Consider the following 22,354-nt stretch of genomic DNA (forward strand, 5'->3'; position numbering starts at 1 on the left):
GTCTCCCTTCCCGATTATTGTAAAATAACCCCCCCCCCCCCGTGTTAAATGTACCAGCTCGTTTTCTGTGCTTTCTTGCATTGACCCAGCACGGTGCGGGTTTGAGAAATACTAAGGCCGTTGGTGCCGTAAGTTGTCATTGGGACTGGCGCGGCTCTGGTAACTCCGCTCGGTTACGCCGGATCCGAGTCGTTACCTGCGCCTCGATTCGGACAGAGCCCGTCGAGGGTGTGGTTTCCCCGGTAGCTAGACTGCGTGGTTATTTAGGTATATTGGAGATCAAGACAATTAACCCTACTCCACGCGGTCGAAATATTGGCGTCCACGGTCCGCTTAAGGGACCCGTGACCTTTGGAGTTATCCAAAGGTTACGACCTAAATTCCGGGTGTTCGGTGGGAGACGACTCTACTGCTCCACCTAGTGGTCGTTTATCGCCATCGAACCCCGGCCCACAACAATATTATTATGTTTGTTGTACTTAGCTATGCACCTGTATTGTTACAGGTTGTCCTGTTCTTGCTGAATAAAGCCTACGTTGTGTGATCTCTAACAAATCAAGCCTTTTCAATATACCCATCGGCTTATGACAATATGTTTTGAAAAGATTAGGCCATAGTATCCCATTGTGTAGCACTCCTTGCCCATAGACTGAGGGGGATGCGTAAGTTAATTATAAATGCAGGTTGATGTTCAGTTAGAATAATGGTTGGAGATAGGGTTGTCTCGCATGAGAATGAGAAAATGTTATTTATTTCTCATTTGTTTGCAGGTTGATTCAGCACCTCAGTGATAATGCAGCAATTCCCAGAGGACCCTTTGAGCATGTCTTTTTCTCTTTTCTCTTTTTTTGCTTCCTTTTCTTTGATTCCTTCCAATAATTATTCATCCAATCACCAGTTTGCAAAGGCTTGTATGGCCTACGTACACCGGTCATGACTGTTTTATCGACATTCCTTTGTATTCCTTCCCAAACAGTGGAACCTTTTCTTATTTATTTTTTTTTTAAGACAATACAACAATATGCAATTTTTCTTTTACATCCCTCCCTCGTGCTGTTTTTTTTTCTTTTCTTTATTCCCCAGCCCACCTACATACACTCTCCATTGTGGCTGCAACACATCATTTTCCACCCACGCTGTAATTATTGAGAAAATTCTTACCTTTTCCTATTTTACTTTCGGTGTCTATGGAGAGAGCAAGGGACATAAAGGGAAGCTGCCTCAAGCAAACGACATTGGCTGACTATGGCCTTGGGACCGTGAGTTCATAATGATCTGACAAAATGGCAAATTTCCGTGATAAGTTGATCGTTTACATGGAAGTTAATTACGTGCGGATGTCATTAAACCCCTCAATTTTCTTCTGATTAGGAGAATCTGGGGATGAGGATCTGCCCGGGTTCACAAGTTCAAACCTCTTCATTGTCTAACCTCATTGCCTACTTAACCACCATAACCATGGAAACGTCTCTGTGTAAATGATCAGTTATAGCTTGATAAGGGAAGGTAATGGTCGAATTTGGTTTTCTGTGAGGTAACATATCTCTAAAGGCTTTTCATGTTTTTTATTGTTGTTTTTTTATTATTTTTTTACAGTGGTAGACCCATCTGTTTATTATGTAATCAAGGGGGATAGGGTATTGTGGGGGGAGGAAAAGGAAGGTTAAATTTCATGACGATCACATTCCAAACCCTCAGTGTACTTTTTGATTAATCAAATTAACAGTATAGTAGACACTGGATAAGCTCGTGTCGTGGAAGGGATTTGAACCTGGGATCTCATCACCATAACTTGTGAGTTCATATGAAATACACAACAGTCCATTGCTTTGTGACCAGGATAGTTCCTGATTGATTAGAAAATATATATATATATATATATATATATATATATATATATATATATATATATATATATATATATATATATATATATATCTATCTATATATATATATATATCTATCTATATCTATATATATATATATATATATATATATATATATATATATATATATATATATATATATATATATATATATATATATATATATATATATATATATATATATATATATATATATATATATATATATATATATATATATATATATAGCCTGGTGTTGGTGCAGTGGTTAGGGCAGCGGCTTGGGATCCAAAAGGTCCTGAGTTCAAGCCCCGTTGGGCCACTGAATTAATACACCAGGGGGTTGACTCAGCCTGTCATCCTTCCGAGGTCGGCGAAATGAGTACCAGTCTACTGGGCCGGTGTATACCCTGGTTAAAATAGGTGTACCATATCCCTGTGTTGTAAGAGGCGACCAGGGTTGCGTCAGGAATGGCATCCGGCGTAAAACATGTGCCAAATCACTATGCGGATCAAACGGATGATACGCTGTGGCAACCCCGAAAGGGAGCAGCCGAAAGAAGAAGAAGAAGATATATATATATATATATATATATATATATATATATATATATATATATATATATATATATATATATATATATATATATACATATATATATGTTCAATCAATAGTTATCATTAAAGAATTTACCTAAATAAAATAATTAATTATTATTATATCAGATGCAATAGGAACTTGTTCACACAAAAACCAACCAAACTTAAATAAAAGGTGATGATGGAGTCTAAAGACATTTTCTCAAGACCTGATCAAACAATCAGCTAAATATCCTCTGTTTAACATGATGGAAAAAACCTTCTTAGCACGTTCCGGAAAATCATCCTTTACTGAACAAATTCTTACAAATCAAGGTATCTGAGATGAAAAGACATTGAAACCCATTTTAATTGGTACATTGTTACCTGGAAAGGTGTACAAAACTACAGGGAAACTGAAATCATCAACTTTATGATATACATTTGTACTAAAACCATTCTGTCCAACTCTAACCAACACATCCAGATATGCAGCAACTGTGCAATCATTACTACTCCTGTTAACAATCAGGTTATCTGGATAAATCTTGTGAAGCTGCCGATCGAAAACAGTATAGTTAACCACACAAATTTCATCGACATAACCACATGTATGAGATAATATTTTAGATAATCCTATGTTTTTTTTTTCTCCTTCATCAGTTTCTGTATAAATGAAAATTCACAGAAAATAAGAAAAATATCCTCTAGTAGGGGCTGCAATTCCCACCCATGGGAATACCCAAAACCTGTTGAAACATTATCCTACAAAAAGAAACAAAAGTATTCAATAAAATAAAATTAACATCATCTTTAAACTTCTGCTAACCAAAACAATGAAAACTTGAGTATTTCTTTTTAGAAAAGAATGCTCTATCAAACCTGACACGTAAAAACTTATTAAAAGAGTTAAAAACCTTGTCACTCACTTTGAAGCGTGAATCCCTCACTCGTACTAAATCAAAATTTGTATATAAAGTTGAGAAATCAGAAACTTCAACTCACTTGATATTGAGGCATCTAAATCTACCGAAGAACTCAAAATAAGCATTAATGTTCCAGAAAGTGTTGATACCAGAATTCTTCTCAATTGCTAAACATTCTTCTTAATGTAACATTGTGCTTGCAAAGCACCTGGATAAGATTTATCATTGCACAGGGTTGAACCAGAAGGGCACTCTGTAGAGCGCATACCTCCGCCACGTAATGCCTGATCCAAGAGAACATATCGGGCCCAATCAATAATTTTTGAAATATCATGCTATACAGTACTATATCGTTTTTGGCCCTATCTCTCAATGGTGAAGAATCACTTAAAAAATTAAATAATTCTCGTATCCAGATCAGGATCTTCACCAAAATTGAACCAATTCGTCCTTAGCACACATCCAACCTGTCCACCAAGCTTCGTCTGAATCCGTCCACAACTTTTTGAGATATCGTGCTGTATATCGGTTTTGCAATACCTCTCAATGGGGAAGAATCAATTAAAAAAATTTATCAGATCCAGACCCAGAACCAGATCTTCACCAAGCTTGAAACAATTCTTCTTTGTCACACACTCAACATGTCCACCAAGTTTCATCCGAATCCGTCCACAACTTTTTTGAGCTATCCTGCACACAAACGAGGAATAAATCATGCAGAGCACTATACTGAACACATTGTAAACAACTAGAGGGGGAGCACTCGGGAGAGTGCAAAACCTCCACCGCCAATACTGCTGGGTCACTCAAGTGAACCTTATATCTTATTCATTAAATATGTCAACAGTGATGAGAGTTATAGTTCTTTTCTCCAACATTTTTTGGGGGGGGGGGCACGGGGGGTTTGGAAATCACTTAAAACATGTAAAAATGCAAAAAAAAATTTTCTCAAACAATTATTTTTGGGGTGAGGGGTTGGAAATCACTTAAAATATGTAGAAATGCAAAAAAAAAAATTTTCTCTAACAATTTTTTTTTGGGGGGGGTAATTTTTTTGAGGGGGTTGGAAATCACTTAAAACATGTAGAAATGCAGAAAAGAAAAAACATTTTCTCTATATTATTTGGGGGGGTAACAATTTTTTTTGGGGGGTGGGGGGGTTGGAAATCACTTAAAACATGTAGAAATGCAAAAAAAAAAAAATTTCTCTAACAATTTTTTTGGGGGCGTGGGGGGGTTGGAAATCACTTAAAACATGTAGAAATGCAAAAAAAAAAAAAAATTCTCAATTTTTTTTTGGGGGGGGGACCAAGTCCAAAATTTAATGGCATGATCCTTGGACCATACCTAACCCCCCCACCAAGTTTCGTCGAAATCCGTCGGAGTTTTTCCGTAATACTGTTCACAAACAAACAACCAAACAAACAAACAGAAAGGGGTGTAAACAGTAACCTCCATCCATCTTCGAAGATGGCGGAGGTTAATAATGAACCATGCTTCCCCATTGACTCGGGCCGCTCACCTGTATTTGTTTTTTTGTCTTCATAAATTAATTATTTTTTTCATTTCTTTATATTCTCAATTATGGACACTTTCCGAAGGTTCTGTGATTTTTTTTTTTTTGTGGTGTATCAGCTTCGTTGTCCGTCGGCACGTAAAGTTACTGTTTTTTCCCCATTTTCTCGGGTCGCTCATTATATTAACAAAATGATGGATATCCTCAAAGGTGAAACAAAATTCCAACAACTGGGAAGTGCAACTGAACATGATCGTAGTTCATGGTTGGAAAGTCAGATCACCAAATGGCTGTTACAGCTCCACAAGCGTGGTGAACTGTCAAAGGGGTTGTAGAACAAAATCAAACCTGTTGGAGCCCAACGTCCAAGAATGTACAGCTTGCCCAAGACCCACAAGGAAATGTCCCACTGAGACCAAAATTGTCCATGGTTGGATCAGCACAACATGAACTTTCCAAGTGGTTGGGAGAGGTACTACAACGAGAATTGGATTCGCTTTCACACTTCGTGATCAAAGATTCTTTTACATTTGCAGAAGCAATTTGTGCTGCAACACCGACAAGTGCGGATAACATAATCATCTCTTTTGATATTAAAAGTTTGTTCACGAATGTCCCACTGACAGAGACTATTGATATATGCGTACATCTGCTACATCACAGTGATCTTGAATGACTGCAGACCCTGCAGTTCCCACCAGACTTTCCGGAATCACAGGCCCGAGCACACGAATAACTTTGTGACACGGCGGGTCGCTAATCGACCGTGAACGCCATTAACTCGACCACGTGACTTAGGGTCCTCCATCTAATAAATACCGTTTACCTAATGGTCACGTGGTTTAATTACCAGGCGATGCGCTGCCCGGTACACCTTGTTAAAACCGGATCACCTTTCCGGATCAGATGCAGTTGAGCGTAACTGCCCAAGTTCGTACCGGCTTGAAAAACAGATCGTTGGGGGATAACCTCCCAGCTAAACGAGAGTACGATCCATGCTGGACCAATGAAGGAAAAGACGAAAACAAGCTGGGAACATTTTGAGACAATCATTTATTAACAATCAAGCGAGGAAAGGTATGTAGCACAGTAAATTGGGTTTATTGGTATGTACAGCCGAGGATAGCAAGGAATTTGTGGGGTGCCGCAAAAGGCAAACAATCTTACAAAGCAGGCACTGAGCAGACTTATCCCGTTAGAATTACAACAATCTTAACTTAAGCTACGACAGGCGCCATCACATACACACACAAACCCGAGGAAGATTAGATAGCCAGAAAGAAAGAGAGCAGATGAGGATAAATGGCCTCGCAATAACTGGCACGGTTGGCTGACCAAAGCAACCCAGTACACTTAGGGGGAGGAAGGAGGGAGAAATACTGGTGTCTAAGGTGTGGGAGTAGGGGGTTTGGTGAAGTGCAATATGGGGGGTGCAGTGTCGTGCCAGAGGAAAATGGGATTGTGAATCAGTAGGATGCTCTTTTATGCATTCAAGGGGATGAGATAGAGGGGTGTTTGAGAGAGGAGAGAAGATGCGTGAGGTGACGATCCTTAACTTAGTCATGCATCGGTCTGCTAGTGAAGCGTGTACCTCTGTGGGATGCTCCACTTGAGCGTTCCCACCTCGAGAGTTAGCGTGGTATGTCCGGCTTAGTCACTTTGCCAGGGCTCGTGGCAACATGCACTCTGCACTGGTCCTCCGGAATATGGACGTCTCAGTCGCACACCAGCCGTGAGTGAAGAGCCAGCAAAGGGCAGAGGCAACGAGGAGCAGCCAACAGAGCCGAGACAAACAGATAAGAAGGTGGCGAAGAAGAGAGGTGAAGAAGAGGTCGAGGGGCCGGAAGCGGTCTCATTCGCACATTTGGCGAGACACGGCCCTGACTCAACATAGTGTATAAGCCGGCAACCTGGCCCCGAATGCGCTTCAAGTGCAGTCTGAATGCCGAATAGCAATGCACACCTGCCACCCACGGCCCCCCCTCTCATCAACCAAAATGCACATCCGGGCCCCATACAAACCTACCAGATCGCCCTTCCCGTAACCTCTCCTCACTGCCTCTGTCTTGCCGTGTTCTGGCGACTGGTCGAGGGTCATATCAATCTCACGTGCTCACCCGGGACATTCCCGGCAAGAGGCAGTTTGTGCTATTAACGTCTGTTGCTCGTCCCCACATCACGCGGTTCGTGTATAGCCCGAGCCGTGCAGCACGCCTCTGTTTAGTGGCGAATTGTAGCGATGTAGAGGTACGATGGTGTGCGAGAATGTTTTTCCTGTGTGCGGGAGGTGTTGGTCGAAGTGGTGAGTTTTTGGTGAGCAAGGTGAGATGCCATTGGAAATTGGTGCACAGATTTTAATGAAATGGCATGCCATGCGCATGCTGTTTAGTGTGTTTCTTCTTCTGTTGATTCTCAGCCACGGGAGGCTGCGTGTTGTGTTTGCAAATTGATATCGTGGTTTTGCTTGCTTGCTTGATTTGTACCTTGGCTAAAAGGAAAGGGTTGGAATAGAAATCAGAAAAAAATATACAGACATAGTTCATCGACCAAGCTATTAGACCCACACAACGCACTTCATCCCATTAACCCACTAGACATGAGGGGAAGGTCTGACTGCACCGAGACTACCAAAACAACTGCCTGGGGATCACTCGCTGTATGTTGGTGCCATTGCCTTAGAGGCAAGCGGTTTCGTAGAACCACAACACTAGGATGCCGTGAAAAGGACGATCATCAAGAAGGTTTGAAGAACAAATCAAACATACGATATCAAACACGTACCTGGCTGTACAACCTCGAGTTATCTTTACCTTTCACCGTTTGCTTACGTCAGTTAACAAGGACGTTCTGCCCATGTCACAAGGACTATTACAAGGAATTATAAGGAAATCAGCAATGTTATCTATGAGTTTAAGAGCTGATGTGAAGCTCGGTACGTAGGCTGTACAACTCAAAGGTTGGCTGATTGTATCAAACAGCATGTCCCTCTGGAGATTCGAGAAAAGAACTTGAGAGTTTTGACACAACCAGTGCGAAGATGTAGGAATATTCAAGGATCGTTGGCTATTTATTGTTCTTCTGCCATTGCACAGCACTTAATTGCCAACCCCATCTTTGCAGACCAGTGCAACGCAGATATGTTTAAGATATTGAGTCGAGGTCGGAGTGTTTCACAACTATGTATGTTGGAAGCAACCTTCATCCTTTCCATGGATCCGGTGTTACATCGTCAAAAGGAATTTGTACATTCTCTCATTCTCTTTCAACATGGAAACATCAAAGCTGTTGCTCCAACCGCTGTCCAAGGTAGGCGTGCAAATGGTGAGTCATCAGCTTTGGGGGCTTCGCACCCCCGTCCCTCCAAGGTGTTGGTGTGAATGGTGAGTCGGCGCGCTGTACTCCACTCGAGCCAATCAGAGCCAGAGATACTGATGACTGTGAGATAACCAATGGGGGCTCAGATTACCATTGACGTCATAACTGATTAACCAATCAGTGTCGATCTTACATAGCCAAGCCTATACATGCCTATCTTGCTGTGATTCAACCTTGAAAAGTACAGCATGAGAAGCTTCGGTTAACATGTCGCGTTTGTTTTCTTGTATATTAAAGTTCTGTAGTACCGAATATCTGTTCCTTTTATAAATTTGTTGATTCAAATTCCCCCAAAACAAGGTTTGAAAGTGACAAGTTTTTGGGTTGTATAAAGTACGTACTCGAGTCGGTAATCACACTGATTCCAATCTGCTGATTCCCGAAAAATTGCCAATGTCGGCCAAGCACTAATACTGTGTGTGTGTTGTTCATAAAGCATCACATTTCCCTCTGCTGACTCTCCTTCCTCCACCTCTCTCTCGCTCTCTCACTCTCTCTCTCTCTGTCCCATACTCGCTCCACCCCCTCTTAATGCAATGCAGCATCCTCCCACCCATCTCCCTCTGTCTCTCTCTGTTGCTGAACGTGTCCCGGAATTGTTTATCTCTGGATGGTGTTTGTCTCTGGACCTGTCCTGGCGGTGGTTGTTTGTCTCTGGACCTGTCCCAGTGGTGTTTGTCTCCGAACATGTCCAGGCGGTATTTATCTCTGGACGTGTCCGGGAAGTGTTTATGTCCAGACAGGAGTTTATCTCTGGATGTGTCCGGGTGGTGTTTGTCTCCAGACAGCTTGGCTCCAGAAGCGTCGGGCGGTGCTTGTTTCCGGACTTTTCTGGGTGGTGTTTGTTTCCAGACGATGTTTATCTCCAGACGTGTTCTGGCGGTGTTTGTCTCCGGACTGTGTTTATCTCAGGACAAGTCCGGGCGGTGTTTGTCTCTGGGCGGTATTTATGGTATGACCAGTAGAAAATGGATTTGAGACATTGTTTTGTTTCTATCTTCATTGTTATTCTATGCAGAATGATGTTGATGAGACGGTATATGAATTATAATTAACGCTCCATCGTACATCTGCCTTCCCTTCCTCTCACCTCTCGCTGCCTTCCGTTCCCCACCCATCCTCAATCCCCCTCCCTGCTCTCTCTTTTCCCGTGCACCTCCTCACTCTCCCCCACCTCTTTCTCTGTCCCCCACCCCCTCTCTCTCTCTTCCCTCTCCTCCCCCCTCCACTCTTGGTATTCCTATCAGTGAAGCAATGGGTGGTATTTGCATGTAATAATAATAAACAGAAGAAAATCAATAGGTTTCCCAGCCTATCAGGCTTGATATCCTAAAAATAATAATAATTCAGGATTTAGTGTCAAACACCAAACAAAAGTTTGAAGACAAACGACATTTGGTTCACAAAAAAATTACTGAGCAAAAGACATAAATATCAATCAGCATCAAAAATATATACTGTGAGAGGTCTGCTCTTCAACTGGTTTAACATAACTACATTAATAGTTCAGAAAAATCATTAAAATGCACAAAAAAACCCCCAAAATAGCACATGAACAACACAACATGAATCAGAAAAATGGTAGAGAGCTGATAACTAAAAGTTCAAAAGACATGAACAGACAATATACAGTTCAAGGAACATACAAAAATTAAAAAATGAACAAATGGTATTAACAAAGAAAAATTAAAATAATTCAAATATTAATATTCAACAAATAGTCAAGGAATGGGGGGATTGTTTATTTCGTGTTCGTGTTTGCATTATATCAATTTGTTTGGAGTTTCTCAGACTACATGTAGATACCAATTGTCGAGTTTGAGGAAAAAGATGGCTATGACGACTGGAACCAATGTACAGAGTGAGCAAAGTGTGTGATGATTTTAATTTGATGATCAGCAAGGGAAGCAATACTTTAAATTTCACAATCAGCAAGGGAAGCAATACTGTATGCACGTGAAAGGTCAGTCTTGGGAAGGTGATTTGGGAAGTTGATCAGTCGAAAAGCTCTCTTTTGGACTCGCTCAATATAGGCTACTTGGGATATTGTGAGACATGAACTCCATACAGGTTCTCCAAATTCTACAATTGGATGAATGTACATCTTGTAGATTATTACTCGATCACACGCACGCACACACGCACACACACTAATCTCTTCTGCATCTGACATTTGTATAACCTTTCTTCCATTTACGTTTATGGAATTTAGTCCAACATTCAAGACATCTGCATAACAAATGGTATAACACCACTTTTGTGTTTCTTACTTCCCCCATTCCTGTGACCTCACCTCCTTCCTTTGTACAACTTGCTCTTTTGCATTATAGTATCACTTATCTTTCCAGTCTTGATTTGTATTTTTAATTAAAATTCATCTCGTTTGGCAGGCAAACACCACCATATTGGCACACCTCACAAGGCCTCAAGTTTAACGGTAGTTATTACAATACCGTGCATGTTTGGTGGCAGGATTGTTTTCCTTCGTTACTGACGTTTTGGGAGAATTATCGCAAAATGTTTTTTTTTCTATTGCTCGAGAAAAATTTGTATTTGTACACACGTGAAAACGAAGCATGCGTTTTTAAACCGACCTGGTGTCAAACTAAAGCTGACTATCCCTACATTTACAGTTCAGTTTGTTCATTTTGAGTTCCTTTTTCATTCATGGGTTCCAGCCAGTTGAATTTATTTGCTGTCTACTAAACATCTTAATGGAATAATCCACGATGGTTGTTGTTTGACATGCCGGTTTGAAAGGAATTATGTTATAGGGTGATGCCCCGATGCCGGTCATCGCTCTTTCATGGTATAACAGAGTCAATAACCTGTCGTGTATGTTTTTAACATAAAAAACAAAGGTCAGACACAGAGTGTATTGTAATTTTGCTCTTTCACTTTCTGCAGCGATGGTCTTTGTTGTGTGACAACCACTGTGACTACTGTGGAGGTGACGGCCTGAGCCCCAGCCCCATCATCATGGCAATGATGCCAACGGCCATTGTGCTTGCAATCCTAGTGGATATGGTGGTTTCCCTGGTGGTGGCATCAACACAACACAGAGAGTTCGTTTGTCAACGGAAGGAACACCCCATTGTGACCCATCGAGGTGACAGGCATTTTCTCAGACACTGGATAATCATTTACCTGTGCATCAGGCAGACTGACACTTTTGTGCTAAAGATATGGATAAAGAGTACTTTGGGTGATGCTTTAATTATGATTCTAGTTTTGAGTTAATTTGGAATTTCCAAACATTAGGTTAAAAAGCCAGGTATAAATATATGTGAGGCGTTAAAAAGGTTCTCAAAACAAGATACGATGGTCCATTGTTTTTTTTTTTTCAATATATAAAAATATATAATTTGAAGGAATTTAAAAAAACACCATATATATTTATATATTCAATAACATGCAGCGAACGTCTCTTCGATGACTGCAATCAGTATGTCATTCCGAGAACGTTTTGAACGCCCCACATATTTGGCTTTGATAATTGATTTTTTTTTTAAGTGCTTCATTTTCCTTTATATTAATTTACCAATTGTTCTGTTCTCTGTCTGGAAAGTCTATCGTAGATTATTATGAAATATCATACAGTTGTATGGAATCACTGTTTATTACTTACAAAGGGCAGCATTTCCATTCTGTATTCAGAGTTGGTGATTAATTAAATATTGTATTTGAGATGACTTTTATCTGCAGCGAGCAAATGTTGCATTCACAATTGACTTTGCATTTCACGGACAGAACAAATGGAAAATTAAAATTGTGCACAAAGACGCATCTGTGGCTTGTTAGTGCGCTCATTACTCGGCTTCGTGCCATTTTCCAACAAATACTCGTTTCAGGAGAAGGGTTGTTGCATCAATGCACGGCAACCGTCCTCACCCTAAGAAGAGGAGATCGGACGTTTTGGCAGTGGGTTGATGATAAGGAAACGGAGCAATGTGTATTGTAACAAGAAGCTGATACTCAAGGTCGTTCGCCTTTTGGGCGGTATGAGGAATAGATCTGTGTAATATAAAAGCTAAATCTTGAACGGTTTTTAAAATATCACGTGCCCACGCCAAGTTACCGAGATGGTTGCCATGGCAATATAATTCACCCAATCACAACCGTGATCTATTCAGGTTGAGATAATGTCATGAGGAATAGATATCTGCAATATGAAAACTAAATGTTCAACGGTTTTTGAAATATCACGTACACAAAAGTACATGCGACAGAAAGATCAGTCAATTGGACAGACGGACGGTCGGTATGAGCTCAGTTGAATGTCTCCCATCTCTGTCCTTGTGTGAGGGATGGGGGATAAAGGCAAGAGCTTCATAAGTGAAAGGATGCTGCGAAATCTTGCAGGTGACATCATCATGTTGCCATTGGTCATACAAGGCTGATTAAAACAGCTATTTGTGGGTCACAACCACCTGAATGTAAAACCTTGCTTAAGGGGCTGTCACGCCTTGACGTTTTAGCCGGCGTATGGCAAGGTATCAAAATGTATGCAAAACGCCTGCGTATGCTGTACTATTGATGTTTTTTCCCATTTTTGGATGTATTCATAACGAGTTGGACGTATGCATAACGTATTAGTAACGTACACAGATAATTTTAGTAACGTACACAGAACGTTTCAATCACATATAGATAACTTATAACAACGAATGCTGAGCGTGTTGTCAGCGTTCACAACCTATGCCCAACGATAGTCTAACTTATGCATAGCGCGTGGCAGCGTATCGCCGACGATCACGTGGCGTAGGCTATTCATAGGCTGCGGCTCGACGATTCAAATCATAACCGCACAAGACATCGAAGTGTCAAGCCGCTGTCACACCTTGACGTTTTAGCCAGCGTATGCCGACGTATGAAAAATTTGCCGAACCAAGCTGGCACACATCGAATACGTTATGGGTAAGTTTTGTATACGTTAAGAGCACGCTGGCATACGTCGTAATACGCTGGCATGCATCGTAGTACGCCGAGTACGTCGACAAATTTTCAGCATGTTGAGAATTTCTCAACGTACTCGGCGTATGACACACGTATGTCGACGTGTGTCAACGATCGCGTAACGTGCCTACAACACGTTACTCATAGGTTAGAAATAAGTTTTGGGTACGCCAAACATTACCTCGACGTGTTTCGACTTATGAGTAACTTACAAGTCACGTGTGTCGACGTGTGTCAACGATCAAGTAACGTGCCTACAACTTATGGCCAGCGTTATGCGGAACGTGTGAGTCATACGCTGGCATACGTCGTAGTACACTGGCATACGTCAAAAAATTTCAAGCATGGAAAATTTGTCTAACAGCTCGGCGTACTACGACGTATGCCAGTGTGCTCTTGACGTATACAAACTTACCCATAACGTATTCGACGTGTACCAGCGTTTTAGCGAAATTTTTCATATGTCAGGCATATGTTGGCTAAATCGTCAAGGTGTGACAGGGTCTTTAGCGTTCGTTCATGATGTGTTCCTGGAAAGGGGAGCGCTAATTGAAAATGAGCTCAAAGAGGGGTTATTTTACCATTGTTTATGTGGAGATGTGTTCCCGACTGTTATTATTATTATTATTTTTTTTTACCCATGGGCAGTATATGAGGGCTATATTGTGGTGTCGGTAAGAGCGTTAATATTGATGATAATAATAATAATAATAATAATAACAATACTGATAGTAAATATATTTGAATTTAAAATTAATTTTTTTATTATTATGATAACATCGGTATGTATTATCAAAAACAGAAAAAATATAGTTACAGTCCCAGGTCCGTTTCTGTTGCCCGGTTCAAATCTCGTGGGTCATATCAAAGTGACCACAACTGCCAGCTAATTCAAAGGCCCGAGCAAGTTCCCAGGCCTATTTGCCATGTTACACTGCTCATGGAGCCATGGAATTAACCAAAAGCCATGCTGATAGATGCAACGTGACTCATCAATTCGGCCGAGCAAACCGTGAGTTCACATGGCATGGTCTAACAGTTTGATTCAGACCCCAAATATCCTGCAATCAAACTAAACCACCAAACGAAGCAGCCAAGATGAGCGGAATTCACTCTGAGACCAGTGATATTTATTAAAAGCAAATATGGGGGAAAGGAAACAAGAATGAAGCGATGCACAAAAATGGATGATGCAGCCAACAATAAAATAACCCCTGAACCGCTACCGATATGCACCCACAATGCATTACAATTATCGTAAAGGCCTTTCAGAGATGCCACAGAAGATAGATATGGGGAAATTCACAAGACAATGAAGCTTGTCAGGCAAACCTGGAGGCAGAGCCTGGCAAGATGTTCAGATCATTTTCAATCCTGGTAGGAGGCTGGACGACGTCCTGTGCCACTGCCCGAGAAGAAGGAGAGCAGGGGATATATATATATATATATATATATATATATATATATATATATATATATATATATATATATATATATATATATATATATATATATATATATATATATATATATATATATATATATATATATATACACAATGGCGAATCCAGGGAGAGTTCACAGGGTGGACGTTAACCCCCCCTCCCTCCACCCTTACAATTATGTCACATGATCGTCGTTTGAGATATCATATGCCTGGTGTTGGCTTAATGGTTTGGGTGGTGGGCTTGGGATCCAAAGATCGTGAGTTCAAATCCCACTTGGTTGTTGAATCAATACCAGGTGGGGTTGACTCTGCCTGTCATCCTTCTGAGGTTGCCAAAATGAGTACCATCTTGCTGGTATCCTGTGTCGGAGTGGTGACTCATCCAGGATTGTGTTCAATGGCCCAAGAGACTGCTCAAGCAGCACCAACACTCTGCACAGAATATGGTCCCGATGGATGGATGGGCAGACGGATGGTTTTTCTTTGCGGATTATGCAGTTTTACCATGTGAGACATAATCCGTGGTGATGCTCACCATAACAGCCAGGATGTTCATCTGATATATATATATATATATATATATATATATGTATATGTATATGTATATGTATATGTATATGTATATGTATATGTATATGTATATGTATATGTATATGTATATGTATATGTATATGTATATGTATATGTATATGTATATGTATATGTATATGTATGTACACGTACACACCATAAAAACCACAATGTGTTTGTGTATTTGTGTGTCCCCTTTCAAAAGGACGATTTAAGGAGGGTTTTAAAGGCCAATCTTTTAACATGATTGTGCGTTCACGACATTCTATTTTTTCAGGATAAAAAAACTCGAAAAACATTTTCCATTCAAGAGTAATTATGTCTCTCCTTTTGGAAATGTACATGTTGACTGGCAACCGGGCCTCAGTGGTGGTGTACAGAACTTTTAAAAAAACACAAACGATAAATACAAGGTGCAGTGAGGTCAAATCCGCTGCACGTGATGGAGTCGGGTCAAAATACCACCTGACCCACAACAAATTGCAACAAAAGGTTCCTCAGTGGTTTTCATTCCGACTGGATATACTGATTAACAGAAAAAAAAGTCTACCAAAATCTGACATGCGGAAATGGGTTAGAACTGGGTTAGAAATGGGTTAGAAATGGGTTAGATAAAATCACAAACTGGTCCAACACGTGGAACATGTCTTTCAATCCAGACAAATCTCACACTCTCACTATGTCTCTTCGAAAGGACCGTTTACAAAACCCCCCCATCCACTTTCTCAACAATCCTCTGGAAGAAGTCTTTTCTTTCAAGCTTCTGGGTCTCACTATCTGCCATGACCTTTCCTGGGAAAGTCACATTTCCAACCTTGCCTCAAAAGCCAGTCGCCGACTGGGAATCCTCCGTCGTGCAAAGTCCTTCCTCGGCCCTCTTGAGCTCCTGACCACTTACAAAGCTTTTGTCCGTAGCCTGATGGAGTACTGCTCTCCCCTCTGGGCTGGTGCTCCTGCCTCCCACCTTTCTCGACTTCACGCTGTCGAAACCAGGGCTTTTAAGATCATTGGCATCTCCGGCAATGAAGCTGAGTCTTTGGGCCTCTCACTCAATCACCGCAGGTTGGTCGGTGGTCTTTCTGTCTTCTACCGACTCCTCTCCAGCCTTGCCCCCCTGCTCTCTCTGCGATTTGTCCCCACCACATTTCCACAGGGCGCTCAAGGTCCGCCAACAACCCCTTCTGGTAAAACTACCAAAATCACGAATCACTGCTCATCTTCACTCTTTCATTCCTCTTTTTTCCCGCCTTTGGAATAAACTTCCTCACTCTATTCTTTCCCATTCTTCCCTCCAGGCTTTCAAAACAGCTGTTCACCACCACCTCTTATCTTCCCCCATCCAAATCCTCGATCTTTTCTACCCCCGATAATCCACCCAAGCCCACTTCCTTCAATTCTCCTGCTTTCCTTCCTGAAAGTCCCTTTAATGTCCATCTTCCCCTCGCCATGTTCCCCGTCCCATCCCCATCCCTCTCCCTTCCACATTTCACCTGTGTCTGTTCCCCAATGTTTTGTCCCTTCCACTCCCGCCCCTCTTGTCTCATGCCTCATTGCTGTGAGTTGTGTGTTAGCTCTCATACGAGCCTCGACCAAGGTATACAAAAAAAAAAAAAAAAAAAAAAAAAAAAAAAGAACAGTCATTTTCAAGATGGCCGCCACCAGGCTTTGACATAACTAAAACAGCTACAACTTCTTCAATAATTGTGATAAAAACATAATTGTTGGTTCTGGTCCATGGTTTTAATGGATCAGCAATCCACTGGTGTCATATCAATAAAATTTAGATCTGATCAGTATTTAACATGAAATCCAATATGGCGGCAAAATTCAAGAGTGCAAAAATCAATACATTTTCCATCTGAACCAAAATCACTGAACACCTGGTGCCACTGAAACATTTATTTGTGAACATTACATAATGGCAGTTTAGGTTACAATTTCAGTCCTCATCGCTGTCCTCTAGTTCCTCAGAGGCTTGATTTAGTGGATTGTCACAAAACGTCACTTGGCATAATCCACATGCAGACGTACACAGAAGCCCATTCTTTCTGCAGCTGCAATGGGGTGTGCCACAAGCTGTGGTGCAGTTGCAGTGTATCATCTTCAGAAGAGTGTCTGGTGCAGCATTCATGGCAGTCATGATAGGTACAAAGCGGTTGTCTTCAAGTCCCCAGCCCCAGTCCAGAGGATCGAGATCACCCTCCATCCCCATCCAAACCATGACCTGGTAGTACACTCAGAGACAATGAAACTTGGTGGCAGATTCCGTTGGGGGAAGGCGTTCAAGTGTTACGAAAGACGAAGCAGCAGCGACCTTCTTTGTGAATATCTTGTAACGCATGGCTGCCAGACAACTTGTGCTCTCCGCACCAGATATAACTGCCATCGCTTGGCTGCCAAGTTTCTTTATTTCAGCGTGGCTGACGCCTCTCGAAGTGAATGTATCTGCACACAACTGGAGGCCTTGATCATCTTCCACGAGTTTCTGAAAGACTGATTTTTCCCAATGCCATACACATGAGATGTTGAATCACATCCTGTGAAGGCGTGCAAGAATAATAGTTGAGTGCACAACTTATTCCCAAGAAGATGCTTCATTCGATTGATGTCATATACTTTCAGATTGCTTCTTGACTGGTTGTCTGATCTGAAATATAGTGCTTTTCCATCTATTATACAGTAATGGAGCAAAAGCATCAACAAATCTGTGTCCCCTCCGATTAGTGTGGTGGAATGCAGAATAGTGCTGTTTACGGCTGTCTTGGCAATGTCCACATCAGCGTCCCCTTCTGCCTGAATAACTGTGCAGCCCACTTTTTTCAGCTGATCGCCTATTAAGGTGATGAGCTGTTGCTTGTTACTGCCGACAGATAGGAATTCATCTCTCTTTTCATCAAATTCAGTTTCTCTGGTGACGTTCACAGTTGGATAGCTGTTGGCTTGTCCCTGTCTCTGCTGAGTGTTATCCTTTATCGAAGGGCCTGCATCATAGCCATCAAAGACAACAGTTGCTGTCCCATAGTGTTTTGTTGTGAAGTCCGCATATGCTCTGGCTATTTTGCCATATGTATCTCCCTTCTTCCACTTGAGCTTGTGCAGCAAGGATCCACCATCAAGAACATACCTTTCAGTCTTAAGGTGTGCTGAAGGTGTGGTGTCAGGTACTCCTTCACATGCCAGTGCCTTGGTACAGTGGTCATTGATGGCTTGAGCGAGTTGAGGTTTGTCGGCTTTCTTCAAGATCTTGTTGTCCTCAAAGAGGGATGGAGGGTATGGACTGAGCTCAAAACTCATCATGTCCTCAAGTGACAAATCACCTATCTGGGATACCACCAGGAATCGCTGGAATAGCACACTGGAGTCGATGGTTCTGTGAGGAGCAACCTGGAGAGCATTAGAATTTCCCAGGGTCTTTGCTTTCTCTGTCCTCTTGATGGAGAAGGAAAACACAGGTTGTCCAATCATTCTCTCGATGATTTTGTTCCCAACAGCTTCATATTCATGCACGTTGATGTCTTCGCTTGCCACGATACCATTTATGATGTTTCTCAATGTAGGATCAGAGGAGAAAGGTGAAAATGCATTCAGCTTTGTGCTTATCTTCGAGAGGTCGAATGCATGTCTTTCAATTCTGGCACCAGTTGCTTCTTTATGCTGTTATAAAGGGAAGGGATAGGATAGGATAGGGATAGGCTATCCGAAGAAAGGGATAGGCTACTCAATCAGAGCCAGGGACATTCCCCTGACATGTAATACATCACATATAATTACTGGTGAAAGAAGACTGAAAACCCTTTTGTTCGAATTTGATAAATGTTGGGTGATTGCCTAACAGAGGTTTGATTACATACAGACAATTTATTGATTTTACGCCCTTCCTTTTTTGCCGCCATCTTGGATTTCAGGTTAAATACTGATCAGATCTAAATTTTATTGACACCAGTGAATTGCTGATCAATTAAAACCATGGACTAGAACCAACAATTATGTTTTTATCACAGTTATTGAAGAAGTTGTAGCTGTTTTAGTTATTTCAAAGCCCGGTGGTGGCCATCTTGAAAATGACTGTTTTAACCCATTTTCGGATGTCAGATTTAGCTAGACTTTTTTTTTCTATTGATCAGTATATCCAGTCGGAATGAAAACCACTGAGAAACCTTTTGTTGCAATTTGTTGTGGGTTTGGTGGTTGTTTGTCATAAATTGACCCGACTAATGTGTAACGCATACAGAGTAAAACGAGTGTTCATTTACATACGTGCGATGTCTAATAAATAAAGCAGATATAAGTACACCTGACACTAGGCTGAGGCTTCAGGCTTTGGCACACTCACGATGCTGCACCCTTGAAAGGAAAGGTCCCAGAACATAAAGAACATAGGGTAACATTTGTACATATAGTGCTTTAAAATAATGCTTTTTCTTGCTACAAACCATCATATTTTCCAGTCTGAATATTTCTAATGAAATAATTGCAACCGTCATTTTGATGGGCTTTCATGCTGGTATACCGTATTTTCCGGTGTATAAACCGTGGCCGTGTTTTAACTACCTCCCTGTTTTTCACCCTCAAAGTAAATGAATATATTGATCATTTTATTTTCTGATCTCGATCCAAGTACGTTTCTGATGGAGCAAAGTGATGGGGGTATCAACCTGCTTACTCCCATGTTTGCTTTTTAATATTATATAGATTTCTTTGTTTCTTTATCATATATTTTTTAAGATTACGACGAGGATTTTTTTGTTTCGAGAAAAAGAAGAAAAGGGATTCATACTGGTATCATACATATTTCTTGTGGATTTGTGGCCCTAAAAAGGGCTGTTTGGTTTTGATGAAGCTTTTCAGCTAAACCCGAGGAAATCCTCGTCATTGCTTTCCTCATCGAAGACGGCACATAACTCCTTGTCCAAATCAGGGTAGAGCAAGTCCTCGTCACTGTCACTGTCATTTGCAGCCTCCTCCTCCCAAATGTCGTCGTCCTCCATGCCATCCATGTTGTTGGAGATGCAACATTTCAGAAATGCTCGCTTGATGATGTCCGACAGTATCTCCTCCCACACCTTGATAATCCAGAAGATCGACCTTTCTCATCCTCCCGCTTTTGGTGTAGGTCTTCTTCCCACTCATTGTCCAGACGGGCCAGCAGCGACATAGCCCGTCCTTGAACGGCTTGTGGATGGACACATTGAGGGGCTGCATGAGCAATGGCAACCCGCCTGGGATGATGACGAGATCGATGTTGGTCTGACGGAGCAGCACTTTGGTGTCGTCGGTCTTGTGACAAATGAATGCATCCATGCCTAGCATGCTCCGTCACCGGGAGAGACTGCCATCTGGCCAACTCCTCCAGAGCGTGCACACCCGGTCCTGGACCAGTTCCTCGTATATCCACCCCTTTTGCTGCGCACAAACAATGACACCAGCTGGAATCTTGTCTTTTGGCATTGTCTTCCTCTTCAACATGACAAACGCAGGAAGCTTTCCACCGTATGCGGTGCAGGCGAGCACGATGGTGAATCGGTCCTTCTCGTGAGCAGTAGTGTTGATCGTCACATTACACGCAAGCTTATTTGAGGTGGTACTCCGTTATTAGACTTGTGGCTGTCCTTTCCCTCCAGAGACCGGATAGCATCCGTTCGCTCGTCGAACGTAACCAATGTGTTTTTCCCTCTAATGGAGGTGGGACAAAAAGGGGTGGATCTGAGGGTGAGTTACGAGAGGTCCAGTGCATGGCTTAACGTGAAGGACGCTCTTGCTGTTGTTTTTCTTGTTTGCTATATTCGGAGTGCGAATAAACTTATGAGACACTCGATCTGCAAGTGTCCTTGCCAAAGATTCTAGCTATTGTGAATAATTCTTCTTTTGTTGTGAGCGGTAACGACAACACCTTGAACTCCCAGAGGTAAATTGACAGCCCTTAACCGCCACTGACGGCGCTCGTTCATTTTCCCACCAGACTCGCCCTCCATGTCGTAGCGTGCTCTTTCAAGAGGAACATTTCGACAGATTTCACAAAGGAAAGAACATAAAATATTCTTCTGGAAGGTTCACAGTGCCTTTCTTAGCGTAATAGTGATGCATATGTATTATTACATCGAATTACTTTACGCCTATCTAAAACACGCACCAATAAATATAGATTCACCTCAAGGAGTCATTCACATAACAATATGTAATGAACATCAATATAAAATAATATTTTCCGCCACAGCGATTCTGCTCATACATATTCTACATGGCAGCGATGGGAGACGTTGTGGAGGAAGCTCGTCCTGCTGCAAAACAAAGGCGGAGTAAACGGCACTGATTGGCTTGGAGCATGTGCACACAGTACAATCTAGAAGAACACTCGGTAGAGCGCTTACCTCCACTAGACTGAACAGTTTACGTTTTGTATCCCATTGTTCGGCCGGATCTGAATCAGGACCTGAACCAAAATCTAATCGGCTTGTTCTTGTCACATCCCCAACTCATCCACCAAGTTTTGTCATACTTGTCCATAACTTTTTGAAACATCTTGCTATATATTGTTATTTTTTCCCCGTCTCTAAATGGGAAAGAATCACTTAAAAAAATTTAAATCCTCATATCCAGATCCAGATTCGGATCTTCACCAAAATCGAATCAGTTCGTCCTTGTCCACACACCCAACCTGTCCACCAAGTTTCATCCGAACCCGTTGACAACTTTTTGAGATATCCTGCACACAAACAAACAAACAGAGGTGAAAACATAACCTCCATCCATTGCAGATAGTGGAGGTAGCAATGGCAGTGGGTGTGTTTACTCGTTGAGAGCTGTATGTGTTCTGGATTTTCTTAATGCTTTTGTTTTTTCGTAAAAACTTTCTCCAGGATAAAGAGCTCTATCACCAATCAGCATTCTATGGGGCAGTGTTAAGTGAGTTGTTGCTGTAATGCATTCAGACCTTCACACCAAAATCTGTGCAAGGAACTGCAACATTGTTCTCATCAAAGCATCTTCACACAACTCTCGAACTGATACTTAATTTTGCTATCATCGGATCAATACTTGAGCCCAAGTCATCACTGCTAAGAGATGTTCTCATCTGCTTTTCCAATTCATTTTGAGATGCATTCCGGTATTAGCATCCTTA

General features: G+C 41.6%; 1 protein-coding gene across 1 annotated transcript in view; it reads left to right on the plus strand.

The window, feature by feature from the left end:
- Window positions 1–1,187: 1,187 nt before the first annotated feature.
- LOC147013677 (semaphorin-5A-like) overlaps window positions 1,188–22,354 on the plus strand; it is a 257,475-nt gene continuing 236,308 nt past the window's right edge. Inside the window, exons 1-4 of the mRNA XM_085851573.1 lie at window positions 1,188–1,259; window positions 6,541–6,706; window positions 10,652–10,698; window positions 11,169–11,370. Of these exons, the coding sequence (XP_085707699.1) occupies window positions 1,188–1,259; window positions 6,541–6,706; window positions 10,652–10,698; window positions 11,169–11,370 (487 nt within the window). The remainder of the gene's footprint in view (window positions 1,260–6,540; window positions 6,707–10,651; window positions 10,699–11,168; window positions 11,371–22,354) is intronic.

The sequence above is a fragment of the Eptatretus burgeri genome, chromosome 13 (genome assembly GCF_056783735.1).
Source record: "Eptatretus burgeri isolate ZD-2024b chromosome 13, Ebu_testis_v1, whole genome shotgun sequence".
In the NCBI taxonomy this organism is placed as follows: Eukaryota; Metazoa; Chordata; class Myxini; order Myxiniformes; family Myxinidae; genus Eptatretus; species Eptatretus burgeri.